This window comes from Thermobia domestica, chromosome 7, assembly GCF_964235325.1.
Source record: "Thermobia domestica chromosome 7, izTheDome1.hap1.1, whole genome shotgun sequence".
Lineage (NCBI taxonomy): Eukaryota > Metazoa > Arthropoda > Insecta > Zygentoma > Lepismatidae > Thermobia > Thermobia domestica.
Genome location: NC_137460.1, coordinates 4,227,057 through 4,249,426, shown reverse-complemented (window position 1 = coordinate 4,249,426; position 22,370 = coordinate 4,227,057). Strand labels below are relative to the sequence as shown.

The 22,370-nt window shown below is 36.6% G+C and overlaps 1 protein-coding gene across 1 annotated transcript in view; it reads left to right on the top strand.

The window, feature by feature from the left end:
• LOC145689838 (discoidin domain-containing receptor 2-like) overlaps positions 1–22,370 on the top strand; it is a 602,490-nt gene that overhangs the window by 300,672 nt on the left and 279,448 nt on the right. The window contains exon 2 of the mRNA XM_081764058.1: positions 17,804–17,956. Within this exon, the coding sequence (XP_081620184.1) occupies positions 17,887–17,956 (70 nt within the window). The 5' untranslated portion in view covers positions 17,804–17,886. The remainder of the gene's footprint in view (positions 1–17,803; positions 17,957–22,370) is intronic.

Sequence of the window (22,370 nt, the reverse complement as noted above, 5' to 3'; positions counted from 1 at the left end):
AAAGCAACATACTTATTTACAGAAAATTTCATTTTACAGTTTGAATGCTTGAAATTTAAATCCTACAGCTTTTAAAAATGTCATACGTGCCTTCTCATAGTTTCTCTGCGAATTCCTGAACTCAGCATACTTCCTCATGACAAACTCGCTCCTTTTGACTTCTGCTGGTCTTTGGGCCTTTGAAATTCCTTTTAATATGGACGTTATTTTCATGGCAGTAAATACACAGTAATTAAAGAACTGAGGCCCTTTTCAGGCCCACAAACCAATTTCAGGTCCAAAACCTTTCTAATGTACACTGTCCGGTAAATATCTTCAGGATAAAACAGTTGAGAATGCTCTAAGAGCATTGCCAGAACGAACTTTAAAAGAATGGAGAGATCTAGCGGGAAGGATAGCTGTAATTGTTCCTAGATGTAAAGGTAAATCTTTTTATCCGCACCCTCTTCTCTTTCTCGCAAAAATTAACAAAATATCATCTCTTTATGACTTATAGTTCTCGAGATATGACTGCTTAAATATCTAGAAATTCGAACTTTTTTAGTCAGTATCACGGGAACGGTAAGTCATAGAGAGATGATATCAGTGTTAATCCCTAATAGAACATTAAACATTTTCGTACTGATATTAATTGATGGCCAGTTGCACAGTGGCCACCGGTTACTATTTGCTACCAAAATATTTACCACCCTTTTAGATATTGACCAACACCAATATGACCTCTCTATGACTTACGGTTCCTCAAATAATGCTCCTTAAATCTCTGGAAATCGGCCATTTTTGGCCAATATCATGGGAACGGTAATTCATAGAGAGACGATATTGGTCTTAATCAATACCTAAGAGGATGGTAAACACTTTGGTAGCAATATTAATTGGTGGCCATTGGCCAAACCAGAACTCTTTAAGTTCGTTGAAAACCGCGGCGAGACACAACATTCGACATGCTGCTTTAGAATTCTAACTGCATGTAGGAGGTACACGTAGATATAAGTTGCTGCATCACTCAAGGGGGCGAGCTTTCTTGCCAAGGGGCCCTATTTATCTCTAATACACTGACCACTCATTCTTGTAACAATTTATACGATAATACCTAGGTAATATATAACAAATGTTTCTCACAGCACCTAAGAACAACTAAGACGCAAATGCAAATCTAAGTATCATTTATAGAAAGGTGAAAGGATAGTTATTAAGATATGTGGTAGACACACCTGAAATATGTATACAAGTGCTTGTTTCTGATTGGCCAAAACTGGAAGATATAGACAAATCTTTATTTCTGATTGGTCGAACGTCTGTTCACGATATTTCAAGAGAACTTCTAGAAATATTTATATATATTGTTTATTTTATATATGTTTGTTTTCCTTACAGTATTTCAAAACTATTTGCTTTCAATAACTATATTCTTACAGTTTTAATCTTACAGTTAGATATGATACGGAAAATGAATGACTGGGACACATTCCCCAGTCACCCTCTCTAACGACGCCATTGCACACATATAATATAGATGACTGAAAATGCTATTGTTATCCATTACTTTGTATTTTTTTTTTTTTTTTTTTTTTTGTTAAAACGACTTGCATTTTGGTGACTGTTTTTATTAGTCGATATACTTATGGTAATGATGGCAACGTTGCACAAGATTTTTTTCGCAATTTCCAATTTTGTTGCCTGCTCATTAAGGCTTTATCTGTGTCAACAGATAAGCGTGGGAAAATTTGCGCAATGTCGGTGCACCCTATGCTATGACCATGAAAAGGGAGAAAATTTTTCATTGAAAATTGTGCAATCAAACTAGAATATTTCTAGTTCGGGGGAAGAAAGATACATTTGGGAGATAGAGTGGCAAAATGGTAAATTTGGGAGGATGAATGATAATTTTGGAGGAAAGAATGGTAAATTTTGAGGGAAGAATGATCAAATTGGGAATAAAAATTATACTATTTTTTTAGGGAAGAATGATAAATTTGAAGGGAAGAATAATAGGTTTAACGAAGACAATGGTAACTTTGTGGGGAAGAATGATCTAAGGAGGAATGGTAATCTGAAAGGTAGAACGATAAATTTTGGAGAGAGAATGGTAACTTTGAGAGGAAGAATGATCTAAGGAGGAATGGTAATTCGGAGGGTAGAATGATAAATTTTGGGGAATGGTAACTCTGAGGGGAAGAATGGTAAATCTGGAGGGAAGAATGATAAATTTTGAAGGAGAATAGCAATTTTGATGGGAAGAATGATAGATTTCTAAGAAAGAATGGTTAATCTGGAGGGAATAATTATAAATTTGGTGAAAAATCGGTAACTTAGAGGAAAAGAATGATACATTTATAAGGAAGAATGATATTCTAAATTAAATAATGATAAATTTTGGAAGGAGAATGATGACTTTGAGGGGAGAATGGCAAATCTGAAGGGAAGAATGATAAATTTTAGAGGAAGAATGGTAACTTTGAGGGGGAGAATGATAAATTTCTAAGGAAGAATGGTAAATCTGGGGGCACATTGATAAATTTTGGTGGTAGAATTTTAAATTTGGGGTGGGTTGCGTCCAAGCCCTTGGGAAGGATGGGTAATCCTCCACAGCGCATACGATTTTTATATTTCCCTACCAAAAGCTCTAAACCTAACCTTGAACAAGCTTTTGTAATTAGCTTTTGAGCAAAATATTATCGTTATCATTATAAGTAATTTGTCATCTATGGCAGGTCACTTGTCGGAAATTAGGAACTTTCATACACTAACATTTTCGTTCATCTAATATTTTCGTTTTAACATGACAATTACACTCTTTTTTAATTTCATCCATTCTTTTCTTTTTCCGTCCTCCCTCTGACACACTTTCTGACACTTTAAGATTACAATCAATAAATGTACGTATGGGAAACAACAGGGGCGATCACTTCTTTAGCACTTCAAAATTTCAACTTAGGAAAAAATGAAAGAGAAATACGTAAGTACATGAACAAATTAATCAGCTATTTACTTTAGTATTGCTGCTATTGATATGTGAAATTGAGCCTCTCATGACTAAACGGTTTGCGCTAGCGCCTTCGGCGTGCGAGACTTGGGTTTGGTTCCCGGAAGGAGCTAATGTGGTTCGGATCACACGTTAAGCTGTAGGTTCATGCTTCATACAGCCTTGCTGGGTGAAAGGGATGCTAAAAATCAAACCAATCAATCAATATGTGAAATTGCGTTAGTTCAAACTGTCTGTAGTATATCACAGATATATATGGAAAGAACACACACACAAATCTGAAAACAAGAACATTGTACGTCTTTCAGTTTCTTTTTTAAATTTGTATTTCATTTATCATAGAATATTTGTATGTTTTAACAAGGAGTGTTATTGTATTTTATTTCGTAACAATCGCAAATATTTTGATGTGATAATTTCATATTTAAGAGGCCTCCTCCCGGCGAAATTAAAATACCGCTAATTTTACAGTAATTATGTGATATCTTCAAATAGATAAAAGATAATCGAAATATGGAACAAGAGCGCCCTAGACAATATCATTTTACATAAGATATCGTTATCACGACTCACTTATCTGCTTTCGATTTAGAGCCATTTTGAAAATCGGCATTTATTTTCGCGTTTCTAAACGGTTGAAAACGGAAAGCCACTAAGTAACTTGTGATAACGGTACCTCACGTAAAATAATATTGTCTAGAGCGCTCTTGTTGCACATTTAAATAAGTGCTTTGCCACTGAACCACTGTGCCTCCGATTTCTTTAGAAACTAGACCGAAATTCATTATGGCTGTTTTAAGATACCTGCAAAATTTTTTATTGTCATTATTATATGTTTGCTACAGTTCAGATTTCATATTTTCTACTTCATTCTAATTTCGTTTGGATGTTCACACACTTTTGGACACCGTTATACAGTACACTACATCAAAGAACAAGTTGGAAGTGATTGGTCAAGAAATCCAGAATAATTAGTGTTGTAACTCGACCCGTCGAGTCTTCAGGTCAGTGCGTTGATCATGCATCATCCAACTAAACTTGATCCATCTGGCCTTCATGGACGGTAGTGCCAAAAGAGTTTACACGTTACATATACAGTGACAGTGTGTGCATGTTTTGAGTATAGTACTTCCCGCGCCCTGGTTAAAAAAAAAAAAAAAAAAAAAAAAAAAGACGGATACATACACACATAACTTAAATCCCCAGAGGATACACAGTCAATGAAAGAGGGACTTCATCCCCTTATCCTCAAAGAGCTACTTTCCCCACTCTTTGTAAAAAGTTCTTTTTTTTTCCTTCTTGTGTCAAAGTGTATTTTTCTTGCCGACATCCAACCAAGGAGCTGTTTGAATAGAAGGACTCCTTTTTATCGGATTCGCCTACGCAACCTCTTTCGGCTTCATTGCTTTTTTTTTTTTTCAAAGTTTATTTATTTTCGTTTTACGAAGTCACAAATGGACAAAAATAAACTGCGAAAGCCTTTAGAGGAACTGAAGGGCTAGACTAGGCTGAGGCGTATCAACCGGGGCTTCAATCTCGGATCTTCTAAAGGGCTGTCTATACACCATGTGTGGAAGAAAATCCTACGCTTATACGAGTAGAGACCTTTACGCATGCAAGACTTCTCCAATAAATTCACAAGGTGCGGAAGTTCTTCTCAAGTTTCAACTACAACCAGATAACTCTTTTCTCTCACTAAAATACGATTTATAATTAGACGAGAAACTTTAGATCCAGCAGAGCAGATGACTAGATCCTGCGCATCCATTCTTAAGTCTTGTCGTTTCCCGCCGCTATGCTTTGTGCTATGAACTGTAGCCAATGAATGAAAAGATCACGTGATCTATTGTAACCTACCACGAAGCAAGATATATACAGACACTTTGCTGTGTTGCCAATTTTTTTCTTATATTACGTTCTAACTACTTTGCCCTTTTGATGCTTTTTTTGGTCAAAGCGTTCGCTGTAATTCTGCCGGTGTGAGTTTTCCTTCGAAACTATTATGATTGCAATAATAATAATAATAATAATAATAATAATAATAATAATAATAATAATAATAATAATAATAATAATAATAATAATAATAATATAAAACTCTAGTAGATTGTAAAAAGGATGACGCATTAGAAGTTTCAGTTTCATCCCTTATGTCAACCACTGAAGAATATTTACTGCCACCTAACGGACACATGTGTAACTTCTCCTACCTTTGTTTCAATTGAAAAAATTGGAATATGTATAACTATGGTTAAAGTTATCCATTAATAACCTGTGAAAGTATTAATAGATTTACTCCATTAACTACCTTTTTCGGTATGATTGCTCTTAGTTAGCTAATATAAAAAACAGAATTCAAAAATTCGCTTCCGTTCAAATTCTATCTTTAAGTTTTACGTCCCACGCTTATGCCGCCTAGGGTAATAGCAGACGGTGATGATGAGGATCATTGATATGGTGGAATGAAGGAAGTGGGAGGACCCACAGCAAACCCACGCACACGGTGTTTGTCCAGCACAAAGCTCACTTGGCACAAGCTGGGATCGAACCAAGGACCAGTGGTCAACGCTCTACCACTGAGTCACCGTGGCCGCCCGCTTTCATTCATGGGTTTTGTGTGGATTATCGTATATACGTACAAACATTACAATCATCTAAGGTCCACTTTCCTAATTCTAATAACCTGGCCTGGATGACTCGTATGTTACTATATCGCCTGTTTAGATGAGTTGAGAATACGAAATAATAATAATAATAATATACAAATAGTAATAATAATAGAATCATATAATAGCATAACATATAATACAATACCAGAAGTGTCATTTCAAATTCTGCCAGGAGAGGGTGCAAAATTGTCCAACAACATGAGAAAAATGAAAAAATATATATATATTTCAATTTAACGAAACTCGATTATGTCTCTTAGGCTAAGGGAGTCGGATGATTAAGGCAAGTGAATGATGATGTAAGAATTTGTGGAATGAGAATGTGGGAGGAAATAGGAGTAAGCTGGGGGAAAAAACCACGAGCAAGATGTTGTCCACCATAAATTTACTTGGCCGGATATCGAAGGCAGGACCCTACGCACCAAAGGTAAGCTGTGTGCCACTGAGCTTCCGTGTTCTCCTTCAACAATATAAAGGTTTCACATTTTTTTATTACTAGGTCTAAACGAGATAATTTAAAAATGCCTGTTTGTGAAACTCAGGTAGGGTAATTGCCCCCACTGCGTCTTGCTCGTACTATGATCATCAGTGGCGTATTTAGGGGGGGCTTTCGGGCTTAAGCCCCCCCGAAATCTTACTTACTATAGTAAAGTATGTGATATATCTTGCAGAATTTTCACATTTTCAGGCAAAGCCCCCTTTCCGAAAGTTAGGAAAGACCCCCCCGAAACGAAATCGTAAATACACCACTGATGATCATATAGTAATAATATTAATACTAAATACCTTTGTATAAGACACACTAATCATAAAACTGGTTGTTATGGTTATATAATTATATTGTTGTAAACACATGACAATTTTTATTCATTAATTATTGGTGATCTACGTGCGTTACTTACGTCAGTAGTCACTCTGAAACAAACCCGAGAGGTCAAAATTAAAATGTTCTTGTTATTTTCCAGTTAAGTGAATACAGATAAGTGCGCGACTCCTGCCACTAGAGGCGCCACTGATGTGCTTTATCACAAATTGTTTCAGCATTTTTTTTGAACGACTTAGCATTTCAAGGAAATAAGGAAAGGAAAACGTAATGAAAAGATATGACAGGAACTAAAATTTATTATTTTTGTTTAAATAGAGGAAAGGGAGGGGGAGATCACTTTTCCCCGTTTGGAGTTCTTTCAAAGCTTACAATATCTTTGGAAAAAAAAAGTAAGGGAGGGAGACGATGTGGATTTTGCTGACGGGGCATTCGTAGTGGGAATGGTTGGTGAGAAGATTTTCTTGGAACGAACGATATACCAGGAGTTAAGAAGTGCTGTTCGAGGGAGGAGTTTAATTTAGGAAATAATTTCAAGAACGAAAAGTTATTTCTCTTCATATTTCGTTGATTTAGGTGTTTCCTAACCTGATAAAACACGTAATGCCCTTTCTGTTCGTAAGAAAAGGGGAATTTCCTTGATTATTGCATTTCTAATATAAGGTTGCGAGGGATATATACTTTATATATTTACTCCATGTTAACTGAAACAACCACATGTTTTCAACTGCTAAAATTAATTAGCTAAAAGTGTCTTCGTTGGCAATGTTAAAATTTAAATAATTCTTGAGTGTAATTTTACGAATAGCATGGTGTCACTGATCGGAGCAGTGGTGTATTTAGGATTTTGTTTCGGGGGGCTATGCATAACACGGGTAAGCAGGAGGCAATTGCAAACCTGAGTTTGAGAATTAGATAAATTTTAATCCATTGTGTACTAATACACTAGGAAACAACGTAAAACTCGTATATCGGTGGAGGATCTTACCCCGCAGGGAAATCTGAAATGACGCTCATGCAAACACGCTTTAAATATTTGTAATCTCATTTCAACTTAACTGATTTCATTTTAGAAAAAAAATGGAAATGTTCAGTTTTATCTGTGGACGTTATTATCTGAAAGAAAATGTTGAGACAAGTTGAAGGTGAAATATACCAATTACAGTTTTAATGGCAAGAATTGCAGACTGGTGAATCTTATGTGATATGATAGACACAAAAGTTTAGCAGTGAATCTAACTTTTTATTCTGTTCATAGGAGAAAAAGGAAGCATCCTCTTGGACCACCTAATTTCCCAGGCTTCTTAACCCCCTCTTTTTTTTTTTTTTTTTTTTTTTAATACAAACATTTACCTTTCTCTATAACTAAACGATGTAAATATTCCTTTCCTTTGCTATAATAACTAAAGTCCCGTTATATTGATATCCCTGCAAGTTGGTGTGGAACACAAGTTTCGCTTATCAGTCCCTCCTAGTTTTGGTGTTATAGGTTTATTATTTTCGGAACAGCTGTGAGCTTTCGTACGCGTACCTTTGAATCGAGTCGCACAGCATGACGTTTCTAAACCAGCGCGAAAACAATTGGCTAACAGCTCACACATACTGACCACAGCGCTTTCACTGTGCGCAACTCATCACATGACAATTTTCCCTCCCATGTTCCGGCTCGCTGACTAGCTTCGCGCTAAAAGTCATAGCTATTCCGAAAATAATCTGCCTATACTGACGACGGGCGACTTGAATTACAAGTAACAACGGTCGAAAGTATGATAGGAGAAACGAAACAAAGTAACAAGTAAGAAAAAGAAACAGAAGAGTTGAATGGACGAAAGAAAGGAAAGAAAGAAAAGAAGGCAGTTCTTACATGAAATGAAATTTGACAAATACAGTATTATTTCTGAGCAAAGTTCATAAGAAAATGGAAAGTCAATGAAATTCTTAGAAGTGATAAGAAGGATTATTGTTGTACGTGGAATGCAAAAAACTAACAAATTTATTTCGGAAGGGGGGCTCGAATCCGATAGCTACCCCCTGAGTATGAGTGTCACAGTTCGGAGAAAACAAAAATAATAGATATAGTATGCTAGATAAGAGTAGATTCTTTTAAATGAAGTCTAGAGTGTGTCCATATTTAAAATAATATTCCAGTACAATCAATGCTCTGTCATTTTGGCAAATAAAAGACATTTTTTGGCACCATAATTTTTTTTTCTCCATTTGCTTTAAAATTACGCATTACAATTTATCCTCAAGCTTGTGTCTTGATCTGATTATCGATTGATATAGGTCTGTATCTCATTTTTAGACAATACTGCAATATGCAGAAGAGTAACGGTACACGGTTTTTTCCTTCGCCTCTTTTTAATTATAAAAGATGATTATACAGTTTGTACACAAGATTACAAATTAATAATTCTCTAGTAGCTCTTTCCTCTATAATTGGACATCCTGCCCGTTGCAGTCCGGAGGTTTTAAGTCTTTTTGGTTTTCCGGTTAAGAATGGCCCTGTCTGCTGCGGTCTAAAGAAATCTCTTGCCCGCTGCAGCTCAGAGATAGGATTGGTATCTCCTGCCCATTGCAGCTTGGGAGAGATAGGTAGGATATGACCAGTTCACTGATGACTTCTGCCTCGAGGTGTTCGTTTATCTAGCTATAGTCCAGAAGGTATAACGTTGTTGGCTTCCCGCGCTTGGACCTGCTCGTCAGTGGAAGGGGGGGGGGTAAGAGGATAGCCAATTGCCACTCACCATTCACCGCGCTTAGCGAGCCACGAGTAACCAAGCTGGCAACTCCCCATGAACGTCACTACAACTTTTCGCGGGAAGCCAACGATGTTATACTTCCGTACTATAGTCTTTGTAGGCGGAGCCTGTACAGGGGTTGAAGGGGTTCTCTTCGTATTCCATTGGTGACGACATTCGTCAGCTGCTAGCTGGTGCCTGTGCCGAAGCACCTAGTTTATTTACTAATATCAAGGGCTCTAAAAAATTAATGTTTAAGAGTTAGTCATAATCTTCAGTTATATCTTATTAACCATATTGCTAGTATCATGATGAAACACTTGAAACTAAAAAGAAAACTAACCACTGACGTCACAGCCCTTTAATGAACCTAAACCTACTCCAACACCATCTTTTAGCAATCGGTAGAACTACGCCCAGCACAATGACGAACACTGGTCAGCGCATCGAGTCATCCTGCCTCTAGGCGTATCACGACCTTAGTGGACTTAGTGGAAACCACGTCTTTGTCCATGTGACTTCATAGTTTGTCTCACGACGATGCAAGACGGAAATTGGGGGTCCACTGGCCGGGAGTCGAACCCGGGATCAGTCTAATCACTAGACTACGGAACCTTCATACTTCACTACCAGTTTAATCTCAATAGATGATATAGGGGGCCGCGGTGGCTCAGTGGTAGAGCGTTCACCTCTGGTGCTTGGGGTCCCGGGTTCGATTCCAGCCCCCGCCAAGTGAACTTTGTGGTGGACAAACACCGTGTGGGAGTGCGTGGGTTTTCTCGGGGTTCTCCCGTTTCCTCCCACTTTCTTCATTCCACCATTTCATTCATTATTCATCATCACCGTCTCCTTTAGCCTGACCGGCATAAGCGTGGGACGTAAAACTCAAAGATTTCATTTCATTTTCAATAGGTGATATATGATAATTGTATGGCATCCATTTTATGTTTACAAAACATTAGTTCTTCTCGATTTCCCCGAACTACTGCTCTGCAATTGAATACCTAAAACCCCTTAGCTACGAGTATTGGTTACTAGTGAACCACCGTGATCCCTATAAGTGGAACTGGAGGGAGAAGGACCTTTTGGGTTTACATCGAAAGGAAAAAAAGAGATTAAATAGAAGAAAGAATGAAGAGACCTAAAAGTTATTCGCAGAATACGCCACTGTAATTCAAAGACGAAGACTAAGAAATGAAAATGTTGAATTATATGTGACAGGGTAAAAATTGATGGGTATAAAATTATGTGGTATTAAAAAAAATACTGCGAAAGAAGAAAAATAGAGTTATTCACCTCGCGGGTATTAGTTGTCCTCCATAAGGGTAGAAAGAAAGAAAGAAAGAAAGGCCATGAAATAGGGTCTGCAATTACAGTTCCTCTGCTGGTCGGAAAGGGTGATTCACAGTGTATCCTTTGTTGCACGTTAATTAACGTACGGAATAATGTTTAAGTAGCCCGCTCCTTTGTTCTTCGGTTACAATGTTAGCGTTGCAGCCGTGGAAATGATATCGTACGCTCTTATGTGCCAGTATTTCCTGCTTACATGAATTCTGCTGGAATTTATGTTATACAATAGAGCATGGTACCTATCTAGTGCAAATCCTTATGCTCTGTTGTACTGTTATTTGCTGGAAATAGTAGCAACCTGAACATGAAAACAATTTGAAAAAGAAAGCGGATTTCATTTTTTAAGTTTAAACTAACTGAACCTGCGCTCTCTACACAGCGCATCAGTCACATATGAGCATGAATCTCCTTGTCATTCCTCACAACATCTGTACATCTCCCTTTACAGACACAAGTGAAAAACGTCTTGATAAAAATCGGCAAGGGATATTATAAAGGGGAGATTTTTTCTATTATTTTTTCATATCTCGTCCCGTTTCAAAGATTTGAGCCTACTCCCGGTTGAAGTTCTTAATTCATGTATGATCAGTGTTTTCTTTCTTCTTGCCTGCAATATGTAATAAGCAAATACATTACATACATAATTAATTATAATGCCAGTGATATATGGTATTCATTAGGCAAAACACTCCAAACAATAAAGATTCATCTTAGACTGGAGAAATGTTTATCCTTCATTTTTCCTTATCATTTGGTCATGAAACAAACGCCTGAAAGATATGCTAACCCTGCATAGAAATGTGTGGTGTTGGAATATATAACTCGCAGGATATGATGCTTTGCTTTTTAAAATTTCAATACTTTCAATGTGCCCTTAAAAATATAATAAGAACAAGCGGTCATTTAAAAAAAAAATATTCAATTAGAACTGAACATTCTACACAAAATTTGCAATCGATCACTGAAAACGACATCTTTCTAAAGCTTGTGGTTTCCGAGATATCATTGTGATAAGACTTGGCCACAAACATATAAACGTTTTCTTGACCACAAACATATAAACCAAGCATTTTAATATATAGATTATATTATCTCAACCTATGTAACATGGGTTCCTGTCATCATGGCATAGCGTATCCTTAGGTTGCGGATCGAGGAGAAGGCCTTGAGATTACTTTCGAATGAGTTGAGTTGAGTTCTTGTGTTTAACGTCCCTTTCAGCAGCGAGGCTGTATGAGACTGGACCTACTAATTAACGTGAACCCCGAACCACAACTGGGGCTTGACTCCGGAACATACTTCACAGTATAGATATTTCCCTACCAAACTACCACACCTTGAAGAGAAGTGAATTACGGAACCACAACAGGATATAGTGAAAAACATACACTGAGGAAAATTCGTTATTCGGACAGCGGTATATTGAGCAAATATACGGAATCCATAAGTTTACTACGGAAATCTGTACGGAGCATACACTATCCATATGCTATATACGTATTGTCTTTTCGCATTTAGATGTTGCATTATGTCGCTACAGGATGTCTCATATTTAATAGTCCTTTATATTATACGTATACGTATGTTACATACGCCAGCTATATGTTATATACGTCCATCTGTATGTGAGATCCCGACCGCCTATATACAGTCCTTTCTTTCACATTTAAAGTACGTATAGATGGAACACTTATACGGAAAGTATTATAATACATACGTTTTTAGTTACATATTTGCTGCAGGACGTTAATATAGTCATACGTTACGTTACGTTTTTAGTTACATATTTGCTGCAGGACGTTAATATAGTCATACGTTAAGTTACGCTTTTAGTTACATATTTGCTGCAGGACGTTAATATAGTCATACGTTAAGTTACGCTTTTAGTTACATATTTGCTGCAGGACGTTAATATAGTCATACGTTAAGTTACGCTTTTAGTTACATATTTGCTGCAGGACGTTAATATAGTCATACGTTAAGTTACGCTTTTAGTTACATATTTGCTGCAGGACGTTAATATAGTCATACGTTAAGTTACGCTTTTAGTTACATATTTGCTGCAGGACGTTAATATAGTCATACGTTAAGTTACGCTTTTAGTTACATATTTGCTGCAGGACGTTAATATAGTCATACGTTAAGTTACGCTTTTAGTTACATATTTGCTGCAGGACGTTAATATAGTCATACGTTAAGTTACGCTTTTAGTTACATATTTGCTGCAGGACGTTAATATAGTCATACGTTAAGTTACGCTTTTAGTTACATATTTGCTGCAGGACGTTAATATAGTCATACGTTAATTCAAAAACTACATGGTTTACGCAAGTAACCTACGTTTTTACGAACACCACGTACGCTTTTTTTTCTTGCTCTCTTGGTCTCGAGTTTCAAACCCAGGACGAAGTAATTATAAAGAGCAAAGCCAAAGAGTAACCATTTATCTAGCTGACAATCTTACTTTATATAATTGAAGGTCTATGTGAAACCTGTATTTCCATTCCCGTGGCTACGTTTAGAATTTAATATAATTGGTTACACTTCAGCGGTTTCCTTGCTTATTTTGCTTCTTTTTTTTCTAATTCGCTAGCTCGTGTCAGCGTTTAATTTTCAATTTTTTAAAAATTTTCTTTCCCTTTCTTTATAGATTGTTTATCAGTGTTGTTACTGCCTGATACGCAAACACTCAAAAACGAAGCAGGCATTAAATAAAACAACCAATTTTTTCTTCAGTCTCTGTTCTCTTTTTTTTTTAAAAAAAAAGTAAAAGAAAAACGAAAAGAAAGATAGCAGAACCTCCCTTTTCCACTCTCCCTTGTACGCCACTGAAATTTAAGAGAGAATGAATTAAAAGTTGATACTGTGTATCTAGTCTTTGGAGGTCTTCCTTCCTTGAGTGTTTATCTGTCTTGATGGTCTTCCATTAATCAGCGGGAGGCGTAGCTCGAAGGGGGGGCAAGGGAGGCATATCCACCTTACCATCCCCCGCTCTCTCGTGCTCTATTATGGAAGCGAGAAAGAGGTTCTGCCGTGACTAATTATCTGGCCGCCCTGCTGCCGCTCTGAAAGGCGATACTTCTAATTACGTGTGCATGGAACGAATCGCGATTTCCTCGGCTACTCTAGAAAACACAGCTGTTCCGAGGTCTCTTTTGTGTCATATAAAACACTCCGTGTGTACTATTACATACTTTCATTCCTGCTGTTTTATTTTTAAACATGTGTTTGTGCTCTTACCCTTCCCTAACATTAAAAAAAAAAAAAAAAAAAAAGAAAAAAGAGAATTATTATCCATATAGTAGAAAGACACAGCGATATGACATATGACATTGCTAAATGATTAACAACAGTCGTTCTGCCACATGCAAAACTGTAATTAACAACTGTACAGGCAATGCTTCATTACTTCATGAATTGAGAATGCAATACGTAATATTTGTAGATACGTTCTGGGTATACCCTGGAAATTTCATATGGGCGCGATTTTTTCTGTCGAACGATCACTACTATATTATTAGTTACTTCTATGTTCACGTATGTTCTCATGGTTAGGGCGTCTCTTTGATTGTGTAGCCTTAGGTTCGATTTCCGGTGTATCATAGAATTTTCAGTATTAATCAAGGCATCGTGTGATAAATTAGAAAGCTCAGTAGCAGATCTAGAAAGTAAAAACTGGAGGGACCAGCCAGACCTCAGACTGTGATAGGTAGCTCTATATTATGAGTTTACGCAAATCATTTTAATTTTAAATCTGTTTATGCACTTCGTTAACAGAAACTAGGAATAAAAAATAAAATAAATCTCTTTCACCAGTTACAGTTAGGCTTGAAGTATGAATTAGCAATTAATAAATTGTAGCAGTGGTGTAACTAAAGACTTGGAGGGTACCCCACAGACAGCATGGAGTGGGGCCTCTTCTCTACGTCTCACCTCACGAGTTGGGAACCCCCTGATGGCTTGGGGCCTCCGCAACGCAGGGTCTGCGGGGCCCTTATTTACTCCCCTGAATTTTAGGCATTTACAGGTACCTTAGTTAATCACATTAGTCACAAGATATTGTGTTTTATATGAAAAAAAAATAATTAAGATTCAAATTGGAAATTGGGGCCGCGGTGGCTCAGTGGTAGAGTATTCACCTCTAGTGTATGGGATCCTTGGTTCGATCTCAGCGATGCGGTAGACAAACACCGTGTGCATAGATTTGCTCGGAGTTCTCCAGTTTCCTCCCACTCATCACCGTCTCCTTTATCCTAGTCGGTATAAATGTGGGACGTAAAACCTAAGGATTTCATTTCATTTTCAAATCAAAAATCAAACCGCTCCCGCACCAAAGACGGGTAAGTGAATTATATAGTTACACAGAGCGCCTCCCCCTTTTTTGTCTCGCACTTAGATTTATGGTAGGCCTCTAAAATAACAACGAAATAGGTTGTACCTAAGATGTAATTTTACGTATTTTGAAAACTTTGGTATTGACAATTTATTTCCATAAAAGGTACCAACGTTTAAAATAGGGGCAGCAAACCTTCATGAATGTTATCGACAAAGTCTGTGTTGTAATGTCATGGCAATTACTGCTTTTTCAGGGTTTTGTGATGTATTGATTGAGCTCTGAGGTCTCCATAGCGTTACCAGCAATTCAACTTTTGTAGAAAGCTTACTACTATATATAAAATGAAATGAAATTTTAGAGTTTTACCTTCCACGGTTATGCCGGTTAGGCTGGACTGGTCGCAAACTGGAATATATTTTGCCGATAAACCGTAGCAAATGGACACACCTGTTCTATAAGCCTTACTAATTCTTACTAATCTTGAGACGAATATTCGGCCCAAGAAGAACAAGAATGGGGAATGGCGGAAATTTCATAACGAAGAACTGCATAAGCCTTTATCAAATATTGTTGGGGCTGTTAAGTCTAAGACGGACAGATAATGTAGCTAGAATGGTATACATAGAAACACTTTCAAAGTTTTAATTATAAATCCAATCAGAAAATGAGCATTAGGAAGACCTAGGCGCATATGGGAGAACAATATTAAAATGGATCTCGCAAAAATACGAATATAAAGTAGAAACTGGATCCAATTGGCTAAGGATAGAAGTCAATGAAGAGCTTTTATGTACGCAGCATTGCACTTCTGGGTTCCATAGAGTTAATTACTTAATACTTAAGAATGGTATAGTTTGGAATTATGATAATAATAACAAATACAAGTTACATGCTCTGGTATCACTTCCAAATACTTATATATTACACAGTAAATAAGATCAAATAACAAAGTATGTATTTTGAAAAACAAAGAAGAAAAAAGTCGCGGAAGTAAATACCTGAGCGAATAGATATATTGTTACATTATGCATATATGTAATAGAGAGGGGCAGGAGATAAATATGCAGTCGGCCAAATAACTAACTGTTGGTTGACCAGTTGGCAAAAGTATGCTAATGCCATTTTCAACATAACATGTTAGATCGATTATCGTTGACACCTCGTTATTAGATAATTTTGCATCAAGATAAATGTTATGGCATTCCTCTGTGATTCCATTTCATATTACGTCAAACAACAGGAGGGGAGGAGTATTTATTGTTGCTTCTCTGGAGCGCCAACACCCAATATATTATTGGCATACGTCATTCTTACAGTGAGGTATTGCAAGAACATATTCATGATATACGGATTCTATCTTCTTTTAGTCATTAGTTGATTCAATGTGCGTGCGTGTGTAATTTGGAAGTCATACATATATTACAATTCAGTGGTGTCCACGTCCCTTGAAGGTAAATCTACTCTGAATTTGCAGTTATATATGTATAGACAAACACGTGCTACTGTTATACACTATGGGCTTTATGCAGAGTCGTTCTTACTCGTGATTAGTGCAATACTAAAGAGTTCGACTAACTTATGTTTCTTGCACTAGTCAAGCCTTTAATATGACGCTAATCATACGTCAAAACAACTCTGCATAAGGCAGTATATCTTTTAGAGGATGGTACTTCAGCCCTAGCAGCGCGCTCGGCAAACAAATGGTCGGAATGGTTGAGAATTGGTAGGCCAATTGTCAGAATGATCGGAATTGGTAGGCTAGTAGTCGACATAGTTGAGAGTTGCTAGACTAATGATCGGAATGGTTGAGAATTGGTAGGCTAATTGTCAGAATGATTGAGAATTGGTATGCTAACGGTCAGTATGGTTGGAAATTGGTAGGGTAATGATAATATGGTTGGGAATTTGGAGGCTAATGGTTGCAACGATTGGTAATTGGTAGCCTGATGGTCCGAATGATTGGGAATTGGCAGGCTAATGATCGACATGATTGTAAAATGGGAGGCTAATGGTCGACATAGTTGGAAATTGGTAGACCAATGGTCGACATAGTTGGGAATTGGTAGGGTAATTGTTGGTATGGTTGGGTATTGGTAAACAAGTGATCGGCATGGCGGGAATTACAAAAATAAAGCTGAAGAATAAGTTAGCCCAACGTAGTTCTCGTCTCATCTAGAAATTTTCTCGTCTCGTTTTATAAATATGTACAACCTTTATTTCCTGATTTTTTCTTAGTTTCATCTAAAAGTTATCAGAACCAGTATCAAGAGATCCAGGAAGGGTGTGACATAACGACATTTAAACCATATTGCGTAGTGGCTTATGTGACTTTAAACATTTATAAATACTTTTCATTGTGTTTGTACAATCACTTCATAAAAATTTATAGTTTGTAGTTGGCTGAACTAGAGTTTCCGAGACGAGACATTTATCGTTGTGGGTAACTCTACCTGCGAGAAAAAGAACCTAAAGCTGCCTCGTCTCGAAAGGTCGTCGAGACTGTGATGTCTCATCTCGAAAATTGTATCTTTAAGAGTTCTTCCCTCGTCTCGTCTCCTGGGCTGTTAACTTTAGAGACATCAAGACTATATCTGTATTTATTATATATTTATTACTGTAAAGTACATTTCTTTTCGCTACTTTAAGCTTTAAATCTATTCAGGGTGAACCTCTAAAGAAGTCTAGCAACACTTCTCTTTCTATCTGAATATAATTTTGAAGTTCGTCTATTGATTGTAAATCTCCTATATTTACACAATTTTATGGTCAATAAATATAGAAAATGTTACGTAAAAGCCCTAGAGTCGTTGCTGACTCAGGGTAGAAACCTTGATATATTGAGATATGAAAGAAAAATGTAGCCTGTATATTTATTAGAGTGTGTTTGTGTTATTGCAGGGGGCCATGTGAGTGCTTGAGAGATCCTCAAACCAACGGCAAAGGATTGAGAAAGGCAGTGGCGGAGCGGAGGGGGGCCCAGAATGGCGTCTGGTGTACGATTGTTGGTGCTGACGCTCTGCAGCTCTTTGATGGCTGCTGGCCTGGACACATGTGAGTTATACTGTTTTTTTTTCTTTCTTTCTTTCAACCTTTTTACTTGTATTAGCTAGCACTCGTTTTTTTCTAACTATAGATATAATGTTCCTTTTTTTCATCACTTTTTTGTGGACTTTTAATCGTTGTATGCCTGTGAGTGACGCTTTCTGGAATTAATGCGAACTGCTGTGCGTGTAAGGTTTGCTTAGTGCGTGTGTGTGAAAGACAGAACATATGTGTATGAGAGGACAATTATATTTTTCATGTAACCCTTTGTAGGCTTTTTATTCGACATTACATTTTTTGTATGTTGTAAATGGACTATATAATGAAAACATATTATAAACTCCTATTTAAAAGCTCACCAACAGGCATTTTCTATACCTTGTTGATGTAGATCGTAAATATTTCTATTAAATAAAAAGTGTGGGAGGAATCTTTACTAGCACAGAGTACAACATATTTTTATTTTACTTAAACTTCATACTTACCAACTTAAAGTGTACTGGATCCTGAAGAAAGAATTGAATTTTTCCTGACAACGTGATTTTAGTAGGTGTTCTCTCTGGCTATCAGCCAGGTGAAGATATTGACATCCGACGTTTCGAATACAATCATTGTATTCATCGTTATCTTCCCTGAAGATGAATGTAATGACTGCATTCGAAACGTCGGATGCCAAATATCTTCACCTGACTGATAGCCAAAGAACACTTACTAAACTATACTGGGTACTGTTTTGAAAAGAAGATATTGACTGATTGGACACATTATGAGACACAGAGGAAACACGATATTGGCTTTGTAGGGAATGGCAGAAGGAAAGAGACCCAGAGGAAGGCTAAAAGTGAAATATACCGATCAAATAATACAAGGTATAGCAGGCCCGGGTTAGTACCTAGGCTGAATAGGCTGGAAATTAAGGCAGCATGAAGCCTAAGTGCGGTATAGATATTTGGCACCTTCTTCCCAGCCTTATATGTTTCAGAATAAATTAATGTACCAGTAGTAAGTAGTTTGGTTCAGCAAAACTCCTTTACACATTTACCCTATCTGTCCGTATGTCCGTCAGGAAAACATAAAATCTCAAAAACTTTTTGATCGATCTCCGTGAATACTTTGACTAAAATATAGATTGTCAAAAGTGAGGAATCAACTCCGTTGATGTAGATGAAATTCAAACCGGAAATGGTAGAAGTCAACTATTTCCGGTTTTAATGTTTATCACTATAGAACAAACGAGATAATAGATAGAAAAAATGTGTTTTCTGCAATCGATAAAGCGTTCCAAGAATATGTTCCATCTCCATTCATATTCCATATCCACTCCTAAAACCGGAAGTGACATACATCTATCACTTCCGGTTTCAATATTTATTGAGAAATATCACATTATACAAACCAAACTTTTTATGACGTCGTGTGTACGTGTTACTGATACTTGTTGCGCTGAAAATTTTCCACACGGACGTTTCTGCATTAAAGATGATAATATGCTTTCCCATTTTCGAGACCAAGAAAAAGGACAGTTTGGTTTAAAATCGCGATGAAAACATGACACTTTCTTCATGTTTTACAAGGGAGTGAACAATAGCAACAACAGTAGGTCTACATTTTAAATTCAGTTGATGGAAATATATTCGAGGAGGGTGGGGGGACAGCTTCGGAACTAAATGCCAAGGCGCTACAATGTGTTAATCTGTCCCTGAGATGTAGAGAAGAAAAGGTGTATGAAAATATAAAATCTGACTCAGGATCTAGAGAAAAAAATCAAATGAAATCTCTCAGTTTAACGTCCCATGATTATGCCCTTTACACTTAAGGAGACGATGATTAAAGCAAGTGAATGACGATGGAAGAATTTGTGGAATGAGAAAGTAGGAAGAAATTGGAGTATCCCGAGAAAACTCACGGACACGATGTTGTTCATCATAAACTTACTTGACCAGGTGTCGAACAAGAGAGCTCACGTACCAGAGGTAAACACTCTACCACTGAGCCACCGCGCCCCTCAAGATATAGAGGAGTGCAAAAGCTGCATCATGGCAGTCGAAAGATTACTGATCGGAGAAGGAGTATTAAACTTCATGACGAAAGAAGAAAAAGAACTCCAGGATTCTTAAGAAATATTAACACGCACAAGCAACATTTCTTTCTTTATGAATTGGCAATAAGCGTGTAATAACATTTGATATGCCAAGAGCTATTATGGTATTGCTCCATGAAAAAGAGCACACATCCACGAAATTACGGATCTATTAATCTTGTTTCTGCAGTTTATAAAATACTATATTGGCTTGAAGAAGGCAACAGCGTTGGTTCCTGAAATCATACAAGAAAATAAGATTTCACTTTCTTTTTTTTCCTTTTCCCTTTTCTTTTTCTTTTCGTTTTTTTTTTTTTTTTTTTTGTACCAGAGTGTATCTATGTTAAAGAAGACTTGGAAGTTCATCTAGCAGTGTATTGACATGCTTTTTCTTTGATATTCATAACATTTCTTACGATGCATTTTGATCAGGGAAGTACTGTGTATAAACCGAAGATTAGATATTGTGCGTGGAATACAACGTAAAATAATAGACACGACTAGTGACTTATTTGATGAACTTTAAATAGTAAAATATAAAGTAAAAGTCTAAATTCAACCAAGAAAATATACAATGAACATCAACAATGGAGTTCCCCTGTAAGAAATTAGAAGCCTAGAACATTAGGATGACTTACACGTAGCAATTTGCATATGAAATTGGTGACTTGAAGAAGAGGGGTTGTACAAAATTTCGAAACGTGCAAAATACTCTCTAAAAAATGCAACAAAGAAAGTAGATGAAAAGAAGAGGCTAAAGAAAAAGGGGGATAACGATAGATTGGAGGAATATAGAATTAAAGAAACTTAAAATGTCTTCTTCTTTATTGAAAATCGATGACAACCTTTTTCTTCATGTATGAAACGTCGTAGAAAAAGAGAATTTGGGAGGGAGAAAATGGGAATTGAAATCGAAGAAAATATACAAAAGTAAGGGAGAACGAAAAGATATAGATAGGTAGAAAGAGAGATAAAAGGAGGAAGGAAGGCAAATGACTAAAAATGCTTTCTATATACGAGTTCAATATCGGAAAGTGAAGGTAGAACAAACATTACTTTTTGAAATAGAGATATATATATTTTTATAAAGCTACTTTCCTACTTTCTCTAATAGAACACAGTATTATTGGAAAATAAGTATTATATGATTATTCCATTATTATCTTCTGTGCTTTTAGGAAAAACTTTTACTTTTTTTTCTAGTAAATATACAAGGAATAAATGATAATTAGAATTTTGTTTCTTGTAGGAATTTTCCTTTGAGATTTTCTTCAATATTTTGTACTTAGTCTATAATACTAATTATATTATATTTTCAAGTAGATAGTACTTTAATCGATATCCCAAAGAAACAACAACTAAATGCATAGGGCAAGATCTCATTTTATCTTATTCACATTTACACTATTCAATATTCTAAAGGTAAGTCATCCGCAGGTTACTGTCGCGGGTCATGGCCTATTCAGCCCGAAGGTTCAATACCGTTTTCACAAAAGCTCTCCACTGACTTCTGTTCTTAGCCAACTGGATCCAGTTTCTACTTTGTATTCCTTTTTCTGAGAGATTCATTTTAATATTTTCCACCCATCTGAGTCTATGTCTTTCTAATGGTCGTTTTCCGATTGGATTTCCAATTAAAACTTTGTAAGTGTTCCTACTTTCTTCCATTCTGGCTACATGACCTGCCCACCTAAGCCTCCTAGATTTGATCACCCTTACAATGTTTGGTAAACGATATAAATTCAATTACTTTTAATTTAAGTAAGTTCTCAATATGTATGCATCATCAAATATAATAGAAGTAATTGGACTGATACGTCCAAGGTTGGTTCGCGGTATGGATATTTAAAATGAGTGTGAAAACTGTACTTTGTGAACTTGAAAGCTAGATGCAGATATTTTTGTAATTTACCGGTACGGTAGTTTCTGTTGTTCCGGTTCCATCGTGGAAGAGGAAAGGATAAAAGAATTTCATAGGGTTAAATGCCAGAAGACTGGCTAAGAAACCTATTTGTGTAAGGGTCGGTTGAAGTGAAGAGAGTGTGTGGTGAACTACAGAAGAGAATGGCAAAGCAAGAATATTTGGTGCTGTTGAGAGTTTTGTTATACCATGGCTTCTTGATGTTTAAGCAACCGAATGAGCACTTAACACGGCATCAGCTTTTTATTTATTTATTTTAAGAAAAGTCTACTTCTAGAAGCTTGTTTATAGTTTCTGAAGCTGCTTGCTTACCCTGTTTGTTTTGTTTTGTATTAGAGTCCAGTATTTCCTCTTCTTTTAACTTTGTTTACAAGATACACAAAGAGAATGGAAAAGTATAAAACCTAATTGAAATACTATTA